At 38.0% G+C, this 13,355-nt stretch overlaps 1 protein-coding gene across 4 annotated transcripts in view; it reads right to left on the minus strand.

The window, feature by feature from the left end:
• Window positions 1-13,355, minus strand: part of Herc4 (HECT and RLD domain containing E3 ubiquitin ligase 4) — a 362,042-nt gene that overhangs the window by 169,648 nt on the left and 179,039 nt on the right. For all 4 annotated transcript variants that reach the window (XM_067152418.2, XM_067152419.2, XM_067152417.2 and 1 more), the window contains exon 11: window positions 13,082-13,250. In XM_067152418.2, the coding sequence (XP_067008519.1) occupies window positions 13,082-13,250 (169 nt within the window). The remainder of the gene's footprint in view (window positions 1-13,081; window positions 13,251-13,355) is intronic.

Raw genomic sequence — 13,355 nt, forward strand, 5'->3', positions numbered from 1 at the left:
TACAAAGGTAATACCAAAAATAAGGTTCCTATTTTTTTTTAATAAATATATAGACCTGTTTATTTATACAATGGTTTACATCATTTTACAGCTTGAACATTTAGCTATTTTTCTACATAACCATTTCGGTCTATGAATTTTTGTAGACGCTGCGACAGTTTTTGTATGCCCATGTCATACCAGCTCGCCGTCATGCTCTTCAGGAAGTTGTGAGCGGCACTTCGGGAAACCTCAGGAACCAAAGTGCAGAGATCATCCAGGGTAATCCCCGATCTTCACGCATGATTCGCTCAAACTTCACGAATGTCTCAACACAAATTGACGGTCTCCCGCTCCTTTGTTCTTTCGTCGTGAATTTCAGTCCGACCGGCTGCAAACTCTCTACACCACTTACGAACATTTTTTTTACATCCATGCACGTCTCACCATACACTTCCGTCAATTGGCGAACCGAATAATTGCGCGCACTTCACACTTTGCAGTAACATCCAACGGGAGCTCCAGTCTCAACGGCTGCCAAGCCAAGACTGAGTGCCAAGGTGCGGCGTGCACATGTTTATATGCGAACAGTGACCAACAGCCACATGAACAGAGTACTGTATTAATAAAAAAAATAAGAGACCTTATTTTTGGGATTACCCTTGTAGTTTTAATGCCTATTTGTTTGTTTTAATATTTTTTGAAAGTCTGTGTTAGTATCTGTGCAGTACTTAGTGTGTGCAATCAACTAGTTTTCTATTATTTTGAGAAAAGGTCGTACTGTTTCGTTCCTGGTTGTAAATTGGGTTAAGGAAGGAAGCGTTATGGTAGACAATTTTTTACACCACCAAAAGAAAATAATCCGTTTGTGAAGTGGGCTAGAGTTATTCTGCGGAAAGATAAGCAACTGTTGGCCAAAAGCAGAATATGTGACCTGCATCCTCTGAGATAAGATCTCGAAAGGCACCCAGTAGGAAAAGGAGTGAGGGCAGCAGTGGCAGCTGGTGCAGAAAATCAGTTGTGTGCTGTAACCGATCCCCCATCCAAAAATGAAAATATTTAGAAACATATGCTGTTTTCAGGAGGCTCTCCACTGAGTTTTTCATATTAAACAAACACGCAAACAACCCCCCATATACACATCCTTCATACCAAACTAATTATACACACAATAACACCTTCAATCACAAAACATTCACCAACTCAGAAACACTTGGTGTGAGTGCGCAGAAACAGAACTTTGCAACGTTATAAAAATCATTGAAATTAAATCAGCAACATCGTAATGCAAAATTACATGTTATGTTGTTACAGTCAAATTTATGTCCGCCTCCGTAGTGTAACGGTTAGTGTTATTAGCTGCCGTCCTCGGGGACCCGTGGCTATGGAATAGGCAAGTTGGGAGTATTAAAAGACCTGCAGCTGATGGCTTTCTCTACAGAATTTAGTTTCCCGTTTGCTTTGAGCGATCCACTCTTAAATACTACCGCTGAGTCACCTCCCACATTCTCATTTCAGTTGAAATGCTGGTGTGATCAATGCTGCCTGTATGTGGTCGAACAAAGACTCACTGTGAAGTGATGTCTTGGCTGTTCTTTCCACAGCCTATCGAAGAAGTTAGGCATGTATGCGCAAAAGGAGGAGTTCCTGCTTTCTGGCAAAAGGCTTTGAAATTCTCCCTAAGCCACGCTGAGCTGTTATCTGCACACCCAGCACCTGACATGGAGCGCACGACTAACGTAGTTGCGAGGAGAGTTGAATGATTTGTTATTCTTTGGCTGGCGTCTTTTTCATTGCACTGTATTTGATTGTAGATAATATTATCAAAGTAATTTATTTTTCAAATAGACAATGTGCTGCAGCACTTCAGCACATAAGATACGGCCGCCCCTGGAGGGCAGTATCAAGAGGATAAGGAACAAGAATCACGAAGTGAGTGAAGCAGCGATGACAACAGTAGGCGGTGAAATTCAAGTTCAAGGTCAGCCTAGTTGTAGTCAAATTCAGGGTCAGTCTGGTTCTCTTACCGATGCCGAAAAGACAATATTGTCTCTCAAAAGGCGACTAAAGAATGCAAATCATAATTTAATGCGAGCTAAATACAGTCTTTCCGCACCCAAAGCTAGGATTAATTTCCTACAGGGGCAGATTAAGAACACAGAATTTCAATTTAAAGATTGTAAATTTCTTAGTAAAAAGCAGAAAATTATTATAGCCACTCTGTTAAAGAAATGCCAAGTAAAATCTCCCAATGGTATGAGGTACAGTAGTGATTTTCTTTTAGAGAGTTTATTACTTCGAATAAAATCACCTAAAGGATATATGCACCGTCTGTGGCATAATTTGTTACCTCTTCCCCCACAAAGCCATTTGAGGGAACTCTGCAAAAGACTTAAATGTCCCTATGGTGTACATCCTCATTACGTAAGTGCTATTTCAGATTATTTTACGGATGAAATGGACGAGAATAAACGGTATGGGATACTTATATTTGATGAGGAAACTAAGAGAAGAGATTCAATTTAATGTGAGACGATATTTTTTACAAGCGTCTCGACTCGATTGAGGCGATTTCAGTTGTGCCATCAGGAGCTGGCTGTTGTATTGAACACACTTTGGACATTATTCCAAAACTGGTCTACCACTATTTAAAGTGACGATTCTTCTTCACAGCGAGAGAAATCCGCAGAGAACTGCAAGCTCGACAATCTGCTAAGTCTACTTGTAAACTATCGAAAGTGGCCTCGAACTAGTTTTGGTGAATAATTTACTTCATTTAATATATTTGAGAAAAGTGTCAAGTGTTATTTACAATCTGGTGTATGTTTAATGTGCTCTGTTTAAAAATTATTCTTTAAGCACGTAAAGCACAATACTGCTTTCGCTTTTTGTAATGTTTCATTTTATTTTGTGTGTTCTCTTCTTAAAGTTCAAAGATATTTCTTTGTGGGGACTGAGAATATTATTTATAACTCTCTGACACTATTATTCATGTGTTGTATTTGATTATTTTTTACGTATTGTACCAGGAACAATTGTACCTGGAACATGAAATTTTGAAGTCTGAGATTTGTAACGGGACGGCCAGACTAGGTTCTCAACGGCATGGCACGGCCCAGTTCTTCCACACTAACTTTTCATGAGTAGAACAGCAAAATCAATTAGTTTTGGAGTGGGTAGCCCAACGAACATTATGAACTTGAACTAGAATTATTTGGGTCTATCAAAATTATTTAAAGATCAAGATTGAACTTTACAAGATGCAGTTTAATTTTCACTTTCATAATTTTACAAATTTCAGTGTTAAATTTAGGTAAAATACAGCATAAATTTGCATCTCGAGTTCTATAAACTTAAAAACAGAATTATGTGATGAAATATTTTTTTATTTATTTATTTACATACTTTATGCCCACATTGGAGCACTTAAATCAATACATTTGAGTTAATTTCTTCTTTTTCTTCTCCCAGAACTTTCTCATCCTCTCCGACCTGGAAGCCCTTTGTGTGTCCGATATAGTATATTGTTTCCGTTCAACTGTTTTTAGTTTGAGACTTATGCTTTTGTTCTTCAAAATCCTCTTCTCTTTTCTGTCTTTGATTTGTTGCCGAGTTATACCCAATTCTTCCAAATCATCCTGAACTTCTTTGAACCAATTATTATTGATTTTATTTTTCAAAAAATCAAATAGTTGTTTCAATATCCTGGTGTATAGTAATCTCGATATGTGACAGAAAAAGGAAATTCTTCTTTTACGCATTGTAGATATTACTGATTCACATTCACGATAGACAATGTTGTTAGGCAACAATCTCCACTGTCCATCAACTTGGTGTTTTTGATTAATAATTGTTCTAAGAATTCTTCTATCAGTTTTCTGTAATTTGTCTGTTGTAGATTTTACATTTAATTTGAATAAAGTTTCACTAGCGTACGTTGCCTCTGGTTTAACTATGAAATTATAGTGTTTCAGCTTAGCGTTTATTGAAAGAGATTTTATTTTTTTAATAGGTTGGCCAGTTAAGTCTTTGTGCTTGTTTAACTCTTTCCCGCGGATTGCGTAGTAAAGCGTACTGGAGTCGCACATTGTCTCCCGCGGGTTGCGTAGTAAAGCGTACTCGACATTCAAACCGACTTCCTCTGCCATCTGTCTGCTAAACATATAACTTTTTGGAACCAGTGAATTCCCTAGGCTTCCTAGATACTACTGGCATGCACGGAATCCCCAAATAAAGTGTTCTTTTATACGTTTTCTTAGATAGAACAGACAGCTGACCGAATGTAAATACATTGCAGCAACATGGCTGCTCATAACCAGTTGAATGCGGAGGATATTTGTTACAAATTAGATCAATATGTTGACAAACGCAATGATAGTGAGTTTGATGTTGTAGGTATGATAAAAATAGCATGGGAAGCATTTGGGACAGGATATGAATCTGAGAGAAATCGAAATACGGCACAGGACAGGAAATGTTCATTCAGGTACCGTCTCCTTTTAAAATATTAGGCCTACTTGTAAAAAACATAATTATCAGTTTTAATTCTTCAGTTAATTCTGTTTCGGACTATGAGCCTCTATTTAATTACATAATAGCCTATTCCAACCAATGTCAATTTATCTTCCAATCCCATTCAGTCAAAAATTGTTTATTGTTTGTATGTCCGAGAGGTAGCACGATTTGCTATTTAAATATCTTCATCAGACTGATCCCGAAAATGAAATAAATTTGGAGATTCAGGGTGAATTCCTGCGTTCTCTGCATTACCAAGAAAATAAAAGCCCCATCATGTCCTGCAATTTCTGACTTCAAGAACAAGCAATTTAACATTATGCACCATGTTGGATGCTTCCTGATGTATCATTCTGAACGGGGGGGTTGCGTGTAATTAGGTTATCTCATTGTATCATTTTAGAATAACTATAGTGTGTTTTCCATTGTTACAAAATTTGAAATTGATATCTTAAGTGGTTTTTACAGAATAAATTATTTAGTGAAGGTACTCCACAACTATACCTGAGAAGCAAATTATTACTCTTGGTTTCGCCTGACAGTGAGTCAAAGATATTCCGTGGGAAAGGGTTAAATTTAGTTGTTCTGTGTTCTATTGCTTCTTTTTCATTTGTGTTCTATGTCATTATTTCCCCAAGATATTTGAATTTCTGAACAACTTTCATCTCTTTATTACTGTTCAGTTGAATAACTGGTAAATCAACTTTCAAAGTTGGCATCACTTCTGTTTTTTCAAATGAAATTTGTAATCCCATTTATTTTGCTATAATTTCTAGTTGTTCAATTTGAAATTTACCCTCCTCTATTGTATTTGCAAGTAATGCTAAATCGTCTGCAAAAGCAAGGCAGTTGAGTTTAATATTTCTACCGATCTTGATAGTTGGTTGGCATTTCTTGTTCCATTCACGCATAACCTTCTCCAATGCACAATTAAATAACAATGGTGAAAGTCCGTCTCTTTGTCGAAGTCCAGTTCTTATAGTGAATGATTCTGATAATTCACCTCTAAATTTAACTTTTGCCTTCGTATTTTTAAAAGTCATACTAATGAGGTTAATAAGTTTTTGTTTCCGTTTACTAAAAATGAACTTATTCTCAAAAGAGACAATATCAGAAGAGTTTGTTACTTTAAGATATAATTTATTTTCATTCAAGCATAAATCTAAAGACTCAGAGAAAAATTCATCATTTTGACAAGCCTATGTGCAGGATAAATGCTTTACTTTCAATAGCTTCAACTACAGCTAGCCATTTTTCTGTATATAAATCATCATAGAAGAAAATGATAAGGAATCTACCTTTTGAGTTCAATGAAAGAATAAATGTTCTTAAAGAATAATACACTATCATTTCGCATACCCTCTCTGTACTGCTCCATAAGAACCCGAAACCCCTTTGATAAACCTCATGCCTCATTGTTCCCGGTACAGTATCAATGTAACTTCCATTTAGCTGACCGTGTAACGTTGGTGTTAGGCTCCACTAGAGCTGCTCTGTGGGAGCACGTTTGAACTCTGTGAGTGATCTCACTAGGTATTCTATTTGTCATGATTGTACTACAAAATACCTGCTATTTACTACAATATATGTTTGGCAACGTTCATACAGTTTCTGGAATCTATTGCAGAACGGCTGTCATACGATCTTAGATGGCTGCAGGTGGTGGTTCTTTGGTCAGATGGAAATTGCGAGAGATTTCATTGCCATGTGTGACCAGGATCTATCCTTTCTGCCAACCACAATTACAGGGGATGATTTACTGACTCCCACCTGACCAAAACAGTCACCTTCAAAAAGTTCAAGGTCAAAACACTGTTGATCACCAATGTGGCAGCCATCCAAAATCATGTGACATCTGTTCTGCAAATGATTCTTAAAAAGGACTTCGCTGACAGTTTCCAGAAGCTGTGTGAATACTGCCAAATGTGTGTTATAGTGAATGGTGATTACTTTGACGGGCAATAAAGGAAATTTGTATCTTCTGTTCTGTTTGTTTTCTAATAACATTCATCAAGTTTAAAAATCAGTTTGTTTTTTATGTTCTTACAAGTAATTTACAATACTTCTTCTCATATACTGTACTGGGGTAACATTTGTACATAAGTAGCCTACAATGCATGGTATAGCGTTTTTGCGCACTCCTCAACTTTTCCCTTTTTTGTTCACCAATATGATCAAATACATCAAAAATCTGTTGTCAAGGTGTTGTTACTCATATAACCTCCCTGTAATAAATTTTTCATGTCAAGAGTTGTGGGTGTAAATAAATTCATGCAGTGTAGGGTTAAATCCCCAAGTGTTCATGCTGTACAATTCTTTAGCAACATGTCTTAAAAACATATCCAGCAAAATTATATTATAGGCTGCCAGAATGTCAATTCTGATGGGTTTTTTTGTCGTGGTAAACACCAAATTATAATTTGAGCTCATATTTCTATTAAGGAAATTGGCCTTACACCCTATGACACTATGGATAATAAAAAAGTAAAACAACACTTAAAAATATGACTTTCCACTTTAAACTCACAAAAAAGAAAATCCCAACTAGAATATTCTCTACACAAGAAAGAGCAAGAATATCAACACGTATGAAGAAGTACTGGGAGGACTGCAAGGCGCGGACAGTTCCTACCAAGAAATAGACAAACCAAAGGGTTGATTAAAGTGACCCAATATGGTCTCAAAAGAAGAAGAAGAAGGACAATAATATTATTATTATTATTATTATTATTATTATTATTATTAGTTTTATTACTAATTCTTATAATTTGAAGGTCCTGAGTGATAAACTGGGAGATAGAATTAATCAAGGTACAAAGCATATCCCTCGCGGGAGCCTGTTAATTCTCAGAGGGCGCATCCCCAAGTGACGGATAGGAGGCCCACAGATACGTGGGTTGGTTCAGACACCCCAAAATTGGAACTACGGACCAACAGGCAGCCTAATTCCTCAATACTAGGACACTCCCTCTCAAGGGGACATAAATATGAAGGATTGTACGTGGGGGTAATGAGTGAAGACCTCAACGGCATCTGCAGTGAAAAGGACAGTCTTTTGGTACAATTTAAATCACAGAAGAGGCAGCCCTGTACTCAGGTTCAACGTGAGTAAAAGGTTCTTCATCACCAGCGAAGGTGGAGAAGATGGACTGCAGTACGCCAGAGTTAAGGGAAAAGGCAGCCCACTGTCCAGGGTTGAGTGGACATTTCCTGATGGATAAAAGCAGCTCCAACAGCAACATGCAGTGGCATGAGGATGGACTTCAAAGGAGACACTACAGTGGATATGAAAAGCACAGCTGTAGCAGCCTCTACAGTTCACACATTGTGGTGCAGAAAGGAAATGGAAGTCCTATTGTGTTATCTTATCAAAACATTCAATATCGTTATGGTTAGAGTTACTAAAGCAATGGCCCTCAGTACAGACACCCTTTTAGTGGGCAGAGGGTGCTAGGAATCTCCTGAAGGCAATTAGGGACGAGTCTAATACTGGATTACTAAGCTTTTGTGTGCCGGATGACGCACGGATATTAGTAGCCCCCCTTCCCCTCCCGCAAAGCTTTTTGCTTCACTTTCTCCCGAGCTTCATTTGTGTGAGTTCTGACCTTGTAGAGAACAGTTGTGCCACCTACGTTGCTTTATTCCGTCTCTACAGGGACCCCGTCGTCTGAGGTACGAATGCTTACTGACGTCACTTTTATATTTTATATGTAGTTGGGCACTTATTTATTTATTTATTTATTTATTCATTTACTCTGCATATTCTAAAAATAAACAATAGCTTATTGCACATTGTGTCAATGAGTACTTCCATTATTAACATCGGAATATATCATTTCATTGTTAAGTTCTCATTAGCTGTAATTGTATGTTGAAATAGGGAACCCACTCCAGAAAACTAAAATACACTTCAGATGGCAGAGAATATCGGAGATGGCCCACACACAATACTATAACTTCTGACAGAAGTAGATGACACTGGAGACAACACAGCAGTAACTGGAGAGACGTGCGGAGGATGGCTTTGAAGAGGATGACATCGAATTAACTGACAGAGAATCTGACCCAGAATATAATCTACAGTTAGATGATTCCTATGATTCTGACGAGCCGGGAAGAAAGAGAAGAAGTTATCCTGAACCAACATACTCCGATGAAGACCCTGATTCAACTAATAGCAATTCAAACCTGATTGTTTCCAAGTGCTAGGCATCCGAACGTTGTAGTCCCTAATAAGACCAATCTACGAGGGAGAAATAAACCCAAATGGTCAGCACTTCCATCAAGAAACCGTAATACCCGGACACCCGCCAGGAACATAATTCATATAAAGCGAACCCTTTTAGGAGAAGCCAGAAAGGTTTCAACACCCATGGAATAGTTTTCTTTATTCTTTAACAATTTCATTTTAGATAAACTGGTACAACATACGAATGAGGAAATACAAGTTCAGAGTTGTAACTACGCTACAGCTAGTGCAACAACTTCTCAAACAAGCAGGGAAAAAATCAACGCTCCTTTTGGTATATTTCCGTTATCAGCAGCCATGAAAACCAACCATCTTCCTATAGAAGAGATGTTTGATCCAACTTTCTCTAGTTACAGAAATAAGGCGACAATGTCAAGTGAGCGCTTTGATTTTCTGTTGAAGTGTCTTAGATTTGATGATAAATCTACTAGGGTAGCGAGACGAGCGAGTGACAAGTTTGCAGCCTTTCGAGAAGTGTGGGATGAGTATATCAAGAACTGTCGAGACTCATACAAGCTAGGAAGTTACACACCCATTGACAAACAACTCGTTGGATTTCATGGACTATGTCCTTTCAGGACGTACATCCCCAACAAACCCACAAATATGGAATTAAGATTGTTATGTTGAACGACACTGGGACCAAACATATGACTGACACTAATCCATATTTTGGGAAAAATACAAATATGTCTGGTCAACCTCTCGCACATTATTTCGTAAAAGAACTGATTGTGATCATCCATGGTTCGAATAGCAATGTAACCATGGATAATTGGTTTACCTCCGGCCCACTGGCTAAAGACCTTTTGACACCACCTTACTCTCTGACAGTTGTAGGAACAATAAGTAAGAATAAACGCGAGATACCTCCCGAGCTTCTTGAAGTGAAAAGCGAAAAATCAGCACATCAATATTTTGTTTTGATGGACCAAAAACTCTTGTATCGTACAAACCAAAGCAGAGGAAAGTCGTCGTTCTGCTATCCACTACTCACAATGACGTAGAAATAAGGGATAACAGTGGCAAACCTGCAGCAAATGAATTTTATAATGAAATAAAAGGTGCAAAGGACTTTTTCGTACAAATGTGTTGCAGCATGAACTGCAGTAGAAAGACCCAGCGCTGGCCTCTGTGTGTATTCTTCACTATGATCAATATGTTCTTAGTGAATGGATATATTTTGTTCTGCCTAAACATCCTCTGAAAGGGAGAAAAACCTATCTTGAGAAGGGCATTCGCGCAACAGTTAAGCGGTGACCTGATTAGACCTCACCTCCAGCTCCGCCTTATGCAACCAAGTTTGCAATGGTCATTACGTGGTATGATCTGCGAGATTCTCAATGTAAACCATATAGTACACAGGCCAGACCAAGCATAAATGGCAAAAAGAAAATATGTGTATTTTGTACCTCAAAGCTATGAAGAATGACACGGTTTTATTTTACTGTTTGCTATCGAGCCACGTGCAGTGACCACCGATCAACAACATATGCCGAGTGTTGAAATGACACGAGTTTGTGAAAAATGGAAAAAATCTGCCTGTAATGATAATAATAACAACAATAATAATGATCATATGGCCTCAGCTACCATGTGCAGACATTTCAATTTGACGCCATCTGGCTGTCTGCTTGTCAATTTTGACGCTCCGTTTTACTCTAGGCCCACTAGACGGCAGACCGAGTAAACCGAAACTCTTTTGGGCGTCTATGGCTGAGATTTAATTAATTGTGTCGGGTAAACACCACATGTGTCATACATCAAGTTCACTCCTAAATTAGCCTTTATCTCCTCATTCCGAGTACCCTCTTGCCATTGTTCCCACCTGTTTGTACCTGCAATCATTCTCGCTTCTTTCACGTCTGTAACTTCTAACTTATGAATAAGATATCCAGAGTCCACCCAGCATTCACTCCCATAAAGCAAAGTTGGTCTGAAAACAGACCGATGTAAAGATAGTTTCGTCTGGGAGCCGACTTCCTTCTCACAGAACTGTTGATCACAATTGTGACCTCACTGCATTAGCTTTAGTGCACCTTGATTCAATCTCACTTACTATATTACCACCCTGGGATAACACACATACTAAATACTTAAAATTATCTACCTGTTCCAGCTTTGTATCACCAATCTGACATTCAATTCTATTGAATTTCTTACCTAATGACATCAATTTAGTCTTCGAGAGGCTAATTTTCATACCATACTCATTGCACCTATTTTCAAGTTCCAAGATATTAGACTGCAGGCTTTCGGCACAATCTGTCATTAAGACGATGTCAGCATAGGCCAGACTGCTTACATTTCCGCCTAACTGAATCCCTCCCTGCCACTTTATACCTTTCAGCAGATGAACAACAAAAGTGAAAGATTACAGCCTTGTCTAACCCCTGCTAAGTACCCTGTATCAAGAACTCATTCTACCATCAATATTCACTGCAGCCCAGTTGTCAACATAAAAGCCTCGTAGTCAAGGTCAACAGCAAGGATAGAATAGTGCTAATGGGCGATTTCAATGTGAGAGTTGGAAATAGAACTGAAGGATACGAAAGGATTGCTCCATGCCAGCACCAAATCCATCTCCAAATATCGTTTAACACATTGGTGACTATGGAGACCCATTGGCAGATCACGCAGACTCTTCACTTCTAGACAGCAAGACCTACCAGCAAGTCTTGTGATACTACGTATATAATGGAGCCGCAGTGCATGTCGTTCATAGATTATACTTTTGTACTTTCTGGTTCATCTGTACAGAAGGCAAGCTAACTTCTTATGATGTGGGACATGTAAGAGGTTCATAAGAGATAGGATAATTTAAGAAATTATTCAATATACATATTTAGGTTTCAAACCTTTTATATGACAAAATATGTACAAATAAGAATAGAAGCGATAGAAGAAATGCTCTGACCATAAGTCCAATATTTTATGATACCTAATTAGCCCCAAATAATGAGTGTGAAAAAGTTCACCTCAGGCTCAGTTACATCTGTCCATTTATTTTGTTTTGTGTTTCTTCGATTGAGGTTTGTTTCCACCAATATAAAATTAATTATTTCATTACTCATTAGACCTTTGAGTATCTTCACAACACCATCTTCCATCGAAACAAACAATTCTGCATGAAGATCTCCAATTTCAGGTGAGGTCGCCAGCAGGTCACAGAGTGCACGTCAACCGCGTGCCTTACCTGTGAACGATGATACCCACTGGGCAGTCTCAGCAAACAATGCACCTTAATTAATGTATTTTGCTTTACGTCCCACTAACTACTTTTACGGTTTTCGGACATGCCAAGGTGCCAGGATTTAGTCCCACACGAGTTCTTTTATGTGCCAGCAAATCTACCAACACGGGGCTGTCAGAAGGACAGCGCCTCAACAGTCTGAGCCACCCAGCTCGGCACAATGCATCTTAATGCTTCAAGACCATAATTAAAATATATAATGAGGATTTAATAAATCAATTCTGAATTTTTACTTAGTTCCTAATGAAAAACTCCGAAGATACACAGTTGTCAACATTTTCAGGGATTAGTGCAAAATAATTATCAGTCTGTCTTAAGTGCAGGAGTAAGGGGTTCTGAGAAAGACAAAATTAACTAATGAAAGGAAAAGGCCATGAAGGCATGAAAAAAAGACGACTGCTTAGACTTTGCAAATCTAAAACCACTGATATCAGAAGAAAACAAGAGTAGATTAAAGATTGGATATGAAATTAAAAAGAAGAGCTTAGAACAAGTGGAAGCAAAATCAGACTTAACTGATGTCTTTTGGTTGTCTCTACAGGCTCCCACACTGTGACCACCGAGAGAATTTTCAGTCGGCTATTGTATTTTTGGTTACTGTATACCAAATTACAGAGCAAGCAAGCTTGTAGTTTTAAGTGACTGTTGATATCGTGATCATAGCCACAGGACCTCCAGTTTTCCACACATGGAATACCAACTACAGGGAAATGAGTTTTCATTTAAGAAATCCCACAATGTATTGGCCAGGATTCATACCGCAGCAACAATGGTGAAAAACCACTCTGCTATCACACCCTCATTTCAGAGCACATAATCATCTAATTTCTACTCTATTAATGGCATACACACTAATTTTAATATGATTTATCAGACATGTGTATCTCCTTCTTTGAGAAAGTTACTTTAATTTTGAAGAACAGTACAATCAAGAACATAATAGTGGCAAATTTTTTCTGCTTCATAACAAATAAAGAAAAATCAATCAATATTTAAAATGTAAAAATGATTTAGTCATATAGACTGAACTATTTATGACTAAACACTGTGAAGTGCTTGAATTAAAGACAAAACGTCCCCCTTACCAGAGTTTTAATCGACTCGTTCTCTGCTCGACCAATGGCAGCAAAACACTCCTCTGCAACACAAAGATCTACTCCATGGTTACGAGAAGAACAACAGTAATGCTCTTCACTGTCAATGAGAAATGAGCTATTCACACATGCTTGGCTGCTGAACACTATTTCAATGTATCTGAAACATAACAAAGGAGCTACTTAAAAACCTTGGTTTGCTTTAAAACTGACTTATTTTTTGATAATATGCTAAAAACATTCTCACATAATGTAAAGTACACAA

This window comes from Anabrus simplex, chromosome 8 (assembly GCF_040414725.1).
Source record: "Anabrus simplex isolate iqAnaSimp1 chromosome 8, ASM4041472v1, whole genome shotgun sequence".
In the NCBI taxonomy this organism is placed as follows: Eukaryota; Metazoa; Arthropoda; class Insecta; order Orthoptera; family Tettigoniidae; genus Anabrus; species Anabrus simplex.